At 45.4% G+C, this 14,533-nt stretch overlaps 1 protein-coding gene across 1 annotated transcript in view; it reads right to left on the reverse strand.

Annotated features, from left to right (window-relative positions):
* Positions 1-13,580, reverse strand: part of FSTL1 (follistatin like 1) — a 56,825-nt gene extending 43,245 nt beyond the window's left edge. Inside the window, exons 1-2 of the mRNA XM_065942360.1 lie at positions 13,448-13,580; positions 13,230-13,286 (exon numbers count right to left, since the gene is read on the reverse strand). Coding sequence (XP_065798432.1) covers positions 13,230-13,286; positions 13,448-13,450 — 60 coding nt within the window. The 5' untranslated portion in view covers positions 13,451-13,580. The remainder of the gene's footprint in view (positions 1-13,229; positions 13,287-13,447) is intronic.
* Positions 13,581-14,533: the final 953 nt, after the last annotated feature.

The following is a 14,533-nucleotide window of genomic DNA, read 5'->3' on the forward strand; positions in this document are numbered from 1 at the left end:
ATTTAGAGAGAAGGCATGGGGACCCGGGCAGGAACTTCATCAATTCCTGTTGAGGAAACCCAGGATCTGGTCATGGGCCAGGCAACATGGTGAGAAAGCAAGATGCATTCCAGAAAACAAAATAGGATCCGCGCAGCACTTTCAGACAATGATTTTTTAAGCCGTGAACATTTACGAAGGTCAGAAGAAAGTTTTGTTTTTGTTTTTTTAGTAAGTTCAGCAAAAGCTCAAATTGCACATTTTGGAATTTTGAGGTCTTTCATTAAAAAACAAACAAAAAAAAAGATTCCTTGCTCAACCCCAAGAGGATCCCGCATCCTTCATTTCTTGCCCAGTGTTGTAGAATAGCTACTTTCTCAAGTGGAGTAATCAAGTGATTCCTTTCTGTAGAATAAACAGCAATTGGAATTCCTGGGCATGAAGACTGTTTGGGTGCCACAGGATCTCCTGGTTATATTTCATTCAATGCACACAGAAGGAAGCAAAGGACACAACATGACTTCTGCTTTTACTCGTTCTCTTTTCCCATTCCCGGTCCAGCTTCTCCTTGGGCCATGAGTTAAGAGCTAATCAAATATCCTAACTCCATTAAGTAAATACTCTGACAATCCAACCTAAAACGTCTGCCTCCTTTCATATGGATAGGATTTCAGAGCTGAGTTTGGGAGCTCACCTGCTCTAAGCCCCATATTTTATAAATGAGGAACCCAGTGACTCGCCCAAGTGCACTCCACCAAGGACAGCATGAAGCTCATTACCGGGGTGCCACTGTCAGTCCGGGGTTCGCTCCAGCCCATCTCTGGCCAATAAATGGAGGCTTGCTGGAAGCTGGCTCCCATCAGGGATCACTGTCAACCCAGCCACAGCTGCTGCCAGCGCTGCTGATATTTTCTCAGCTCTGAACCTCTCAAGACCGCTGAATCCTCATGATCTCACAAACTCATTCACCTGCTGCTTATATATGCGGCACATGCCAGTACCCTGAGACAGTTTAAGGCTAACTAAGAAAATGGGGTGAGGGTGGGGATGAGTGAACAGAGGCAACTGAAGTCAGAGCTGCAGAACTGTGCAGATGGTGCTGCAAAGGCTCACTGCCAAGCAGACACTGTCTAGACTTTAACTGGCCTCTCCTGGGGGGGCAGGGGGTGGGGGTCGGACGGGGAGCAAGGCCGGAAAGCCTGCTTGCTTTTTGTTCAGCTAATGCAAACACATGACACAACCTCTGACGGGTTCCGGGCTGGGAGTTCACTCTGTCTAAGACATTTCTTCCTTGGAGCTGGAATTCAGCTGTGGGCTGAGGGAAGTTGTGCTAATCCAGCAATCAGGGGGAAGCTAGGAATGCTTTTCTCAATTCCTGGGGAATCATAGTTCCCAAACTAGACTGAGTTGGACATGAGCCAAAAGCAGCACATTTTTGGTTGCAAAACAACAGATTTTTAAAAATTTCCATTTGTATCATCTTAGGTAATCCATAAGGAAAATCCACAAAAACAAAGAAGTGGCTTTTGATGGAGGCCAGTTATGAAAACTTTCTAAGACCCTAAAATGATATTGATTTACAAAATGTATGGAGGAGAAATGGCCACCATAGTCCAATAAGCATCAAACATCTGAGAGAAAATGTTGGGTTTGGGGAGCTCTGCACATCAGTTAGAAAAATGGTGACCCTCTGGGTGGTCAGGAAAGCCCCAGGACAGGGCACAGAGGCCTGTAAGCAGAGCACAGAATGGGGTCAGCCCAATTTGCCCCCTTGGCCAGCCACTCCTGTGCAATCAACAGTGTGGATAACCATACCCTGACACTTAGCTGGAGATTTACAGCTGTCTTGCCATTTGGTCTTATTCAATGTGGAACAGTTGTGAATACATCTGATGGACAAAGACACTGCTATAAAGCATCTCCTGAGTCACTGACCATTATGCAGCAAGCACTCTGATTGGACATCTACACTTCATTGCGGGTCAAAGAAGCACCTGGACGTGAACCAAGTCAAGGCCATGTGCATGCTGATGTGGCCAGATGACCATGACTGGCCTGAAACACTGATCCAGGCACTTGTAGCTGATAGAGCGTGAGGTGGTAAATGACAGAGCTTGGGCAGCTGTTTTTGAGTTCGAGTTACCTAGAGAAAAGGTCTTTGCTTTGTTTTCAAAGTCACTTTCATAAATAAAACTAAGAGGACACTTGAACACAGAGTATTTGCATTGAGAATTGAAGTCCTGGATTTGTATCTTGGCTTTACTATTTATTTACTAGGTGGCTTATTTGGGGTAACTAACTGAATCCTCTGAGCTATGGTTTCTTCACTGATAAATGAAGATTATAGTAACAGCATCATCATGTTGTGAGCATTAGATAAGGCTCTTTGTCTTTCCCTGCTGTTGTCTGGCTAACACCACTCATATTTGGGGCTCAGCTTGGGGACACACCCTCTATGAGGCCTTCCTGCAACCCCCAGTGATGGGTTAGGTTGTCAGCCCTGCCCTAGCACTTACCACGGTGGGTCACCCTGTCAGCCTCCCTTACTGGCCTGCAAGCTCCTTGGGGACAGGTCTGTGTCTTAGTCACCAGCGCTAACTCAGAGCGTCATAAAGAACAGGCTTGTGATACTTTCTACTCTCCTTCCTTGAATTTACTGGGAGAAATGTTACTTTGTCCCAGATGGATGAAGCAAAATAAGGCATCAAGATTTTGTGCAGTTTTCTTTCTGTATGAGATATGAGCCTGGTGCTCTGTGCATGTTTTGGCAGCTCCTACTGCAAGGAGATCCAACCAGTCCATCCTAAAGCAGATCAGTCCTGGGTGTTCATTGGAAGGACTGATGCTGAAGTTGAAACTCCAACACTTTGGCCACCTCATGTGAAGAGTTGACTCATTGGAAAAGACCCTGATGCTGGGAGGGATTGGGGGCAGGAGGAGAAGGGGACGACAGAGGATGAGATGGCTGGATAGCATCACTGACTCGATGGGCATGAGTTTGAGTAAACTCTGGGAGTTGGTGATGGACAGGGAGGCCTGGTGTGCTGCAATTCATGGGGTCGCAATGAGTCGGACACGACTGAGCGACTGAACTGAAATGAACTGAACTGAAGGTAGCCCAAACACTCCACGATGACCTCTCTGCTATGGTGGAGGAAGGAGATGACAAAGAAGAGGAAAGACAAGAAAGCAGAGGGGAAAAGATGAAGTGAGCAACACAGGGAGCAATAAAGAGACAGGCTCCGGGGCCTGGGAATTGGCAACCACGTGAAGCTGCAGTCAGGGCTGGCTGCCAGACACAGCAGTGCCCAGCAGAGGACTCAAGTTTGTGTGCAAAACACTGCGGCACTGCCTTGGTTCCCGAACAGACAGATCAGCCTGCTCCAGCAACACTTCCTACCCTGTCTTTGAGAGAAGGTATTTATTTTTCAAACAGTGAAAGCAAAGGGTTCTATTCCTTTGCCTGATCACATTTTCTAAACCCCAAATTTAGCATCTGTGGCCTGGGAACAGGCTGTGCTATGGGGACTACAGCAAGAACATATGTAAATGACAAATCCTACAAAAAACCGAAGATATCTGGTGGCCACCTCCATATGTCAGAAGGTGGGACACAGGAAAACAACTGGATCTGCAAAAATCCCACAGGAGTTTTATTTCCTCTCTTTTTGCCTTTTCTCACTCTTCTTCCCTTTCCAGCTCTCTGCCTTATTCACTCAGTCTTCAGAGAGAACCTATGCTGGCTTACACAGCTCACTGCCTGCGCACAGGAGGTTGATGAGTCCTTAACTCTTTTTCTCAGAGGAAAGACAGAACTGTGGCTTTACCGAGGACATGCTGGAAGTCTGAAGGCAAGATTGGCTAAGTCTAAGTGGAGGCAGGGTTTTGATATGAATTCTGGGTGACAAAGCATCCAGTGAAATAAATACTCTAGTTGTCTTTTAAAAGGTGATCCTTAATCCCTGGAGAGAGTAAAGGAGGCAAGGGGAATTCTGCCAGCCATGAGCATGTGTGAATATGCAAACACACGCACCCCACACACACAAACATGACTTCAAAGTTCTTTCATTAAGTAGAGATGCCACAAGATTGATAATAATAGTTAACATTTACTGCACTCTATGTGCCAAACCACTCTTCTAATTGCTTTACAGGGAACAGTTCGATTCTCACAGCTAACTTATGGGGTGAATATGCCATGTTAAGCCCATTTTATAGATGAGGAAACAGAACCAGAAGGTCAAGTAACTTCCTCAGGTTTACAGAGCTAATAAGGCCTAGGATTTAAACTCAAGTAATATAACTTCAGGGTTTCCCAAGGGGTGCTAGTGGTAAAGAACCCACCTGCCAATGCAGGAGATGGATGAGAGGTGAGTTCCATCCCTGGGTCTGGAAGATCCCTTGGAGCAGGGCATGGCAACCTACTCCATTATTCTTGCCTAGAGAATCCCCATGGACACAGGAGCCTCACAGGCTACAGTTCATAAGGTCACAAAGAGTCGGACATGACTGAAGCGACTTAGCAGAGCACAGTGCAATATAGCTTCAAAGTCTGAGTGCTAAACCATTATGCTATACTTCCTCTCAAGGATAAATCAGTAAACAGAGTAATAACCTGAGCTAGGGCACAGGCTGTACAAATGCAGACAATACCTTGTGAATGTCAATGTGTAAACTGAGAATTCTCTCATTGAAATCATGAGTCAAAAACATTCTGGGAAGAGGCACTTCATTTCTGCAAATGTTTGGCGTTGACTGTGTGCTATGAGGAGAAGCCTTTTCTATTATCTAATTGATTGACTGGCACGAGAGATGCCCATTATTGATTTTACAAATGAGGAAAGTGAGCTCAGAGAGGCTAAGTAACTTGCTCATAGTTTCACAGCTCAGCAAGGCCAGAATTCAAACCCAGTTCATTACCTCAAAGCACCTGCTCTTAACTGAAGCTGCAAGTCAGAGATATTAATTAGGTGGCTTTAAAATGGTAATATCAGCAAGAAAGGGGAAGAGCAGGACTTCTAAGTCAAAGACTCTTTCATTATTTTATAAGGTTCTTTTCAATCACAAGAAGTTTTGTAACAGGGTCCATGTAAAAGATAAAACTTGAAAATACCCAGACACAAGAACAAGAGAAGAGAATGAAGAAAGGAACTCAGTGGAAGGCTCAAGTGACAGGAAAACGGGAAATAAAAGAAAAGCACCAGCACTCAAAGAACGGACAATTTCAGATGAAGTTCCACACAAAAAGCTGCCACCTACTGGATAGACTGGTCAAGTGATCTAGGTGAACAGGCTGAAAATGGCCCCAGCAGCTCTGGTGGAGCCACTTAAAATCTGAGAAGGCATCCATCCCACAGCTGCAATGCAAAGATTTTTGCACCAGCAGCAGGAGGTGAGGAAGGAGGTGATGTGGCTCCCTAGTGGCCAGGTCCATTTGAGTTGTACATTAGCTATGGTGGTAGCAGCTATTTCAGAATAGGGACCAATATGGTATTGCTTTTTAGTTCCACACTATTCTTAATAGAAGCATATGTGCAGACTGACTGGCATAATGCCTGGCACTGCTGTAGGAGATCAATAAATTGCATTCATTTACTATTACTGAAGGGCAGAATGACAGACTGTGAGGAAAAAGGCAAATTTTGCCTCAGACTCAGGATTTTAATTGGAGAAGGAAATGGCAACCCACTCCAGTGTTCTTGCCTAGAGAATCCCAGGGATGGCGGAGCCTGGTGGGCTGCCGTCTATGGGGTTACACAGAGTCGGACACGACTGAAGCGACTTAGCAGCAGCAGCAGCAGCAGCAGGATTTTAATCTTGAATACAATAAAAGGTAGAAAACAGAGGCATTTTCCCCACCTCAAGCCAATTCAAGCCAATATCCCATGCCACACACATTATAAACCGCGCGTGCATCATATCAGGCTTTTGCCATGTGTCACATGACTTGTTTTGGCAACAGCTTAGTTGGTCACATATAGTGTCTGGGATTACAGAGGAAACATTTTAAAGGTTATAAATTCAGACAATCCTGGGAACAGCTTACTGGTGATGGCTTCCAAATGAGCATATAAAAAGTCTGTGAAGAGATTACATGGAAATTCTCCAACCACAGCAGAAAATGCAGATTTACTGGATATATTTTGTACTCCAACTACCCAAAGAGCTTTCCATTAGCGTGTTCTTGCCAGGCAACTGTTATCTATGACAATAGCAGTTCTTAGAGCCTTAGCAAGAGCAACTATTTACTCTATCAGAAGAGCCAAGAAAACTCATATTTTTGTTGATGGCCAATGTTAAAAAGTTTGCCTTAGGTTTTAAGATGCTCAAATTCATCTAAAGAGCTTAGAAGCTTGAGCTAGGAACAAACTACTGTTTTCTGACATTTTCATCCATTTCATTTGCAACCCTAGTTCTATCACCCCATGTTGTCTTTGTTTCACACAGTCCCAACTCTGCCTTCTAAATCATCTTAAATTCTGGCTAAAGACATACCACTATCTGGCTTGACTTCCAAATTGGACTGACTTTTCCAACAGAAAAGGCAAGTATCTTTTTACCTCACACACAGACTAATTGATTGCTAGTGGCTACCTAGAGCACTGGGGCTTCCCTGGTGGCTCGATGGTTAAGAATCTGCCTGCCAAGGCAAGAGACCCAGGAGATGTGAGTTTGATCCCTGGGACAGGAAGATCCTCTGGAGGAGAAAATGGCAACCCACTCCAGTATTCTTGCCTGGAAAAATCCCATGGACAGAGGAACCTGGCAGGCTACAGTCTATGTAGTCACAAAGAGTCAGACACAACAGAGACTGAGCATGCACACATACACTTCATTCCTGAGAAGGATTTTCTAACTTTCTCCAGTCTCAGAAGGAAGAATGCTATGACTGATTAGCAAGGCCTGTCATAGGTAAGGGAGAAGGCAGTGATGACACACACACCATGTTTGTTTCATCTCTGCAGGCCATTTATCCTAGTGTTGATCTGCTCAGTCGCTCAGTCATGTCCAACTCTTTGCGACCTCATGGACTGTAGCCCGCCAGGCTCCTCTGTCCATGGGGATTTTCCAGGCAAGAATACTGGAGTGGGTTACCATGCCCTCCTCCAGGGGATCTTCCCAACCCAGGGATCGAACCCAGGTCTCCCACACTGCAGGCAGATACTTTACTGTCTGAACTACTAGGGAAGCCCCTTATCCTAGTGTTGGGAGGTACTAACTTTCATTACCTGTAGAATCTAGTAGGCACATCACATACATCTGTTAACTGACTGATAATTTCTCTGAAAGGAGGAATGAAAGGCTAGTTTAAGTTTAGGTGGTAGAATTACAGGCAACTTTATTCTTTGCTCTAGTTTTTTCTATATTCCCTGAGCTTCTTATTAACATATTTCCATATTTTATCAGAAAACAATACTACCTTTTTATTTAAATAAAATAGCATGTATTAGGAGGATAAAGTCCTCTTGAAAATGTGAGATGTCACAAGAATCCTCATGATGGCTTTTAAGACATTTTGTCATACTTCTCTATAAATTTTTACATAGGTGTGAGGATAGGGCATTGGAGTGGGGAGTGTTCTGCTTTTTAATTTAAATCATAATAATTTGCTAGAGCCTTAAATTTTGTAAATATAACTTATACTGGCATATATTGCTGTTAACTCTTAACTCTTGTAGTAGGTTTAAAGTTTTTAGCTTTCATAATTGATGTGATAGGCATCTTATGTAGAGTCCCTTTAAAAATAATACTGACCAGGGCAAAGTGGTCAAAGGGAATTACTTGAGTTTCTATCCTTGATTTAGTTTCTCAATGGAGATTATATTGAGCCCTGGAATATCTATTGGCAAAACAGTCAAGTCAGCTCCCCCAAAGCCTATACAAAGTTTGCTAAAATGAATTCATGTCAATAAAGACTGTATTCAACTGTGTTTGTTATGTTTTTGTAGCTAACAAGGAAAACAATTTCCTACTGAAAGCACTGTTACCTCTAAGTTAAAATGCTTAAAATAATATCCAAATTGCAAATCTCATATGGAGAGGGTTCGTTTACCTTTTCATTAATTATTAAAGGTTCATTTAATTCATTGTTAAAACGTGAATTAAAACTTGCCAAAACTTGGTAGTAGGGCCAGACATTAAGAGATTGGACTAATTAAATGACAATGATCATCAAGTGATGAAAGGTAACCTTGATCATATCTATTCCTCACTTTTTTCCTTGTAACTGTTTCTACACACCTCGAGTTTATGGCCTCCTTATTGCATCAATTCCCTCAGTCTTGACTGGGTGGTGGCTACAATGGTATATTCATATGTAAAAGTTCTTCAAGCTATACATTAAAAATTTGTGCACTGTATTAATGTAAAAGAACTTTAAAAATCAAGGGCTGTCCTCTGTTAATGTAAAAAAAAGCAATAATAATAATAGTGAAGATATTTGTTCATTAGGTAGTTATAATCTTACGTATTTTGGCTGCCACCGTTTAAATCTCATGACCCACCATTAGATTGTAAGCAACCTGAGGGCAGAGACCATGTCCTGTACTTCATCCACGACTCTGCCCCGTGTAGGGCATGCTCAGCCTGCAGCAGGGAATACTGCCTGATGGGCCTCGGGAAGGCAAGGTCTGTGCTGTTCATGACTCATTCCTAGAGAAAGTATCCCACACCAAAGTCACAGGTGACAGAAGATGGCACCTTAAGAGAAAAGCATGCATTTGACCTGCAGGACATCAGTCACCTAGCTCATAAAATGAACCCATCCAAAGATAAGCTGTTTTTCAATCCTATAATATCTGGTGTCCTTAAGGTAATATTATTTGTGGCTACTAGAAATCTCTGTCTGGATGTCCGTTTATTTAAAAGGGGTAGGGAGAAGACACCATGACATTTTCAATTCTCTGTGTGTGACCACTGGCATTTACAGCTCATCCTTTACTTTCTCTGTTCTCCTGGAAACATGTATCTTCTTGCCTCACTGAATCTGAAGACTTTATTTCCTTCTTCAAGACATTACATTCATAGCAGCCATGCCCCCATCTCACAGCTCCTCCCAAACTCACTCCTCTGAGCTTGAGAATGGATCCCTGCTTTCTGTTTTCCAATCCAGCGACTTCTATGGGAATTGTGACATGTTCCTTCTAGAGATGTTTTCAGTATCCAGGGCTTCAATTTGAAGGGTGCTTGTCCCTCTGTTTTGGCTATTCAGCAGAACCCCTGCAATATTTTAAAGTTCCATTTTCTAACAATGACCTCCAGAATCACAGCAAGGAGTCCTCTTTGCCAAAGGATAAACAAACAAAAGACTATTTTAGTGGTCAATATACAAGATAGATATCAAAATCCTAGCTTTTCCTGTAGAAGATGTGGGGAAAATCAAGGGAAAACGGGAAAAAAATCACTCACACCTTGGCCCACCTGAATCCACTATTAGAACAGTTCTCAAGAATATAAAGGAGATCCCACATTAGCCAATAATACCCCTAGTGGTTGATTAACTGTATGTTGATAATAGGGTATGAAGGAGGTTAAGAAATCTGGCTTCAGAGGAACAATGCACTAATCTTCTTGCCTATCCATATAATTGTTGTTATTCTTGTCACCATTATCTTAAAAGCAATGCACTCACAGTTCACGGGTTAAGCACCCTCCCTGGAATAAGTGTTCTGATTTGTGAATCAGTCTCCTGTACTTGTGACTTATCATGTGACCTGTGAATTTATAGACCTGGAATGTTGGAGATCAGAGTGCCAGCAGACATAACCACCAGCAGAGAGTGCAGTGTGCTTGGGCACTTGCCAAGGCTGCCTTCTGGAAGCAGGCAGTTGAGCCACAGGGTCCCCTCAGCCTACGGTGCTGGACTCAGACCCACCCACCAAGACTCAAGGGCACACACACCAATCCCTGACTTCTCAGCCTTTCCCAGCCTCTCCTCTGCACACTTCTGGGTGAACTGCAGTAATTCCCACTGGGAGGGGGGGCGGTGAGGGAGAGTGAGCAGGTCCATACAGCCCCTCCCAAAAGATTCTGAAAAGAGGTAGTCTGCTCTGTGCGGCCACTGCCCAGTCCTCACCCACAGCAGACACTAATATACCAAGAGACAGGGCTCATCAAGAGACATGTGCCAACACCCCCTTTAGGCAGACTCTAACCAGCACATGGGAGTGAGCTCAGCTGAATGGGATGGAATTTTGATGGAGGCTGCCTGAAGTATTAAGACAGAAAGACAGAGAGGAAGCAATCAAAAAAGCAACTCTGAGGTGCCAATAAGAGACCATGGAAAACATTCAAAACAGAACACTTTCTTTAAGGAGATTTGCTAACAGTTTCTTGAATCCAACCAAACAGGATTTTTACAGACTAGCACTGATAATGACGACAACCACCTTTTCTCAAGCTTGGCACGCCTCTGATTCTAGAGGTCTACAGCTATTCCAAAGGCTTGACTTCTTCAAATATCAACATAATTTGTTGTGCAATCAAATGCTTTAAAAATATGCCGAATTGAATCCTTGTGCTTATATTAAATCAAAAAGCACCAAGAAAAGTTTGTTTTTTAAATTTCATTTTAAAAGCTCAACAATATTTGTGTAATTTTAGCCCTAGCGACTACTAAAGTGGATGTCAATAAAGACAGTAAATTATTTGGCTTTGTTTGCTATATGCTATTATAGCTAACAAGGAAAAAGATTTCTACTGCAAGTACCATTAACTACATGATAAAATGCTGAAAGTAATATCTAAACTGCTAGGGCTAAATTACCTTTTCATTAATAATTAAAGGTATATTATTATTAAAACATGGATTAAAGATTTGCCAAATGTTACCAGGTCCAGACACCAAGAGACTGTATCATTAAAAAATAATCCTTAATAATCTGGGGTCATGAAATAAAACCTACATCATACCTACTCTTCACATACCCTGAGTTCACAGTCTTCTTTCTGCACCACTCCTTTCCTCAGTTTTCATTCCTCAGCACTTCTTGATTTTGCCTCTTTCCCCTCAGATTTTGCCTTGGGAATTCTGTGAGAGTACTTTCTGCTCTTCCACCTCAAGCAGGAAATTGCTGCTGAGGGAACTTCCTATGAGGGCTAAGCTTTTCCCTGCAATGCACTGGGGGAGGGGGTGTAGTACAAACAGCTTCTGAGAATAGATCCCAGACCTTGTGCTACACAGCCTTGTAACGAGTGAACCTATGGCCCCCTCACTCCTCACACTTGCATTCCAGTTCACAGAGCGATTTCACACGCTAGCTGACAATTCCTAAACCTGCAGTAAAACAAATCAGGGATTCTCCTCAACCATCAGTGGACTATAGTTTTTGCCTTTTGAGGTCAACAGCAGGGATGCAAGGATGTTCCTTAGCTGGGACTAAATCAGCCAATGAAGAAGGGTCCTCCCTCAAACTCAAACCCTGGAAAACAAAATGCATGAGAAACTGATCTGGAAATCAAGATGAGCTCTGCCAGCGGAAAGAGCTGGGTTCAGATCCTTCTTCAGAACTAACTAGCTATGTGACCTTGAGCAGTTTACCTAATCTCCTGGAACCCGTTACTTCCCCTGTAAAATGTGGAAAACAAAAGTGACCCTACAAGATTCTGGGAAGCTTTAGATGAAATGATGTATGCAGCCCAACCAAGGTCTGCTCTATGCCAAGAAGTACATGGCAAATATGAAGTCCTTGTGGGAGGCAGTGGTTAAGAGCCTGGGGTGTGATGCCAGACTATCTTCAAATCTCACTTCTACCATTTAACAACTTAGGACTGTAGATGAATTATGTGGCCTTTCTGACTTAGTATCCCCATCATTCAAATGGAGTTTTATTACAACACAAGTAGATATCCAAAAAAATTAGCCTGTTAATTTAATGTAGTATCAGTTGCTCAGTCGTGTCCAACTCTTTGTGACCCCATGGACTATAGCCTGCCAGGCTTCTCTGTCTATGGGATTCTCCAAGCCAGAAAACTGGAGTGGGTTGCCATTTCCTTCTCCAGGGAATCTGCCCAAACCAGGAATCAAACCCAGGTCTTCTGCATTGTAGGCAGAATTTTCACTGTCTGAGCTTCCAGGGAAGCCTGATTTTTAATTTTACTGTTGAGTAAAAAACAGCTCCTGTTTCCAGATCAATCAACAATGTAGTAGTGAATTAAATGAGAATTGAGTATAATGTGCATATTTTTTTAAATCGTGAAGACTTTGCAGGCTTTTATGACTTTTCTGGGCAGGAAAGCTGTGATGCTAAGGGTGGGGCTAAACCGTAATATGAAGAAAAAAATTCAAAGAGGGAGAATAACCACCCACCAGGGAACTATTTCTTTTGTAATGTACATTCCATTTCTTCTCCCTCATGCTTTTTAATTCCTTCCACATTTCCTGCCATAATTATCAAATGTTTGGTTTCTGACCTCACTTTTCTGGAGACTAGAGCCCAGGGAATTTAGAATTGTTTATTTTCTGTCCATAAACCTTTGAGTTAATGGAGGGGCTTGTGAGTGAAGGGTTTGTTGGTTTGTTTGTAGTGTTTCAGGAAGGTCACTGGAGTTGAAAAGAAAACATTACCCCCAAAGCGCTGAAATACTTTGACTGGAAATGCGGAGCCCTCAAAGAGCAGAGCAACGGATTGCTCATACTTGCGCAATGTCCAGTTTAGGAAAAAACTGAGATTTTTTAAAGGCCGTTATTTGGCTCTGATAGTAACACAAAATCCCAGGGCACTTTACAAAGAAAGAAAAATTCAGAGAATCATAATCTTACTTTATAAAAGAGAAGAAAAAAAAAAAAATATATATATATATATCCCGCCCTAAAAGAATAATTTCTCGAGCTCCCCGGACCTCCCCCCTCCTCCCCCAGGAGACAGACTCGGAAGGGAGAAGGCTCCAACTATTCTCAGTTTCCTCTCCAGTGAAGGAAAGAACTCAGGCGCCTTTTTGAACTCGGCTCCTGCTCGTGTCGCCGCCTCTGTCCCAACCGGCCCTGCTCGTCCTCACTCCCCCTCCCCACTCTCCCTCCATATTAGCCTTGGTGGGGCTCCAGCTTTCGGCCCAAACTACTTTTCCTGATTTTTAAGGTTTAAGTTTCCAATAAGAAGCATTTCTGCTCCGAGCGCCCCCTCACCCGGCGGATGGAAACTCCCAGTCCGACCCGGGGAGAGCATCCCCGGGGACGCACGCACCGCCCGCGCCACGCGCAGACCCCAGTGGCCCCGGCGCCCGAGTTCGGACCTGCTCAGAGGCTCACCTACCTCGGCGTGGACCCAGGCGACCGTCACCAGCGCGAGCGCGAGCCAGCGTCTCCACATCTGCGGAAGAGAGAAGAGCCAGCCTGAAGGCTCCGGGCCCCGTGCCGACCCCGGAAACTTCCTCGGGTCCCGGCGGCTCGCGCCCTCCGCCCGGCCACCCTCGGCTGCTCAGAGGGCTCGCGCCAGTGCGCTCGGCTCCGCGCCACGCACCCCGCTCTCACCATGGTCCCGTCCCGGTCTCCGGAGGGCGCGGGGCAGGCGGCTGCAGCGAGCTCTAAGGGAAGGTGGGAGCTTCGCGGATCGCCAGCCTCAGAGGAAATTCGACCTGGGCTCGCCGCCCCTTAAGACCCCTCCTTCCCCGGCAGCCTGCCCCCCAGCTCCTCCCCATTCTCCTCCCCTTTCTGCAGCAGCGGCCCCCGCGGCTCAGGCTCCGCTCCCTCCTCCCAATCCCTAGCTACCTCGAGCCCGCGAGCGTCCGCGCGCCGCTGAGCCCCTTTCCCACCAGGCCCCTAGTTTAGCACCTTTCTGACTCCCGGGACGTGGAGACAAACTGGGGGGTTGCCCTGGGGGGCCCCTGCAACAAAGCGAGTGTGGAAGGGGGAGCCTAAACCCCACCCCCGGGAGGGGCCGGTGGCTTGCGGCAGCTCAGGCTGGCTGCGGGCGCGGGCTGGCTGCGGCGGTGGCCAGGTGGGGCGGTGCTGGGGAGGGCCCCGGCTCTGACCGGCGGCAGGAACCTGGGGGGGGGAAAACCCTGCGGCCTGGGGAGCTGGAGTCGCCCCCTACCGCTGATAGAGGGACCCCTGCAGCCCGTGGTCCGGGGCGTCACTGTCGCCAGAGCACGAGGAAGGGGACTCAGGGTCCAGAAGAGACAGGCCAGCCCTAGGAAAGCTGCTTTGGGTCCAGCTGTGGATTTCCTGGGGGGCCAGGACAGGGGGAAGGGAGGTGGAAGCCATCCTCCTCTGCTAACAGGATCCTGATTCCAACCTTTGCCAGAAGCCTCATCCTGTCCTTCCCTTCAGTCCAGGAGCGACCGGTGTCCCCTTGCTCTCCTCCCAGCTTCATCTGTGTCCCTGTTCCCATCCCTGCCATCCCAAGTCCTGTCCATGTTCATGCTTCACATCTCCACCAAGTTCTACCCAGAGGCTTTCAAATGTGTGCTGCCTCTGTCCATGTTGACGCCCCAAACTGCTCCCAACCCTAACTTCTTTCCTAGCCTGTGCCCGGGGTCCTTGGTTCCAAGAACAAGTCCACTTGACAGATTTAAGGTGCCCAAGGCTGAGACCTGAGTGTTCATTGGAAGGACTGAT

This window comes from Muntiacus reevesi, chromosome 8 (assembly GCF_963930625.1).
Source record: "Muntiacus reevesi chromosome 8, mMunRee1.1, whole genome shotgun sequence".
NCBI lineage: Eukaryota > Metazoa > Chordata > Mammalia > Artiodactyla > Cervidae > Muntiacus > Muntiacus reevesi.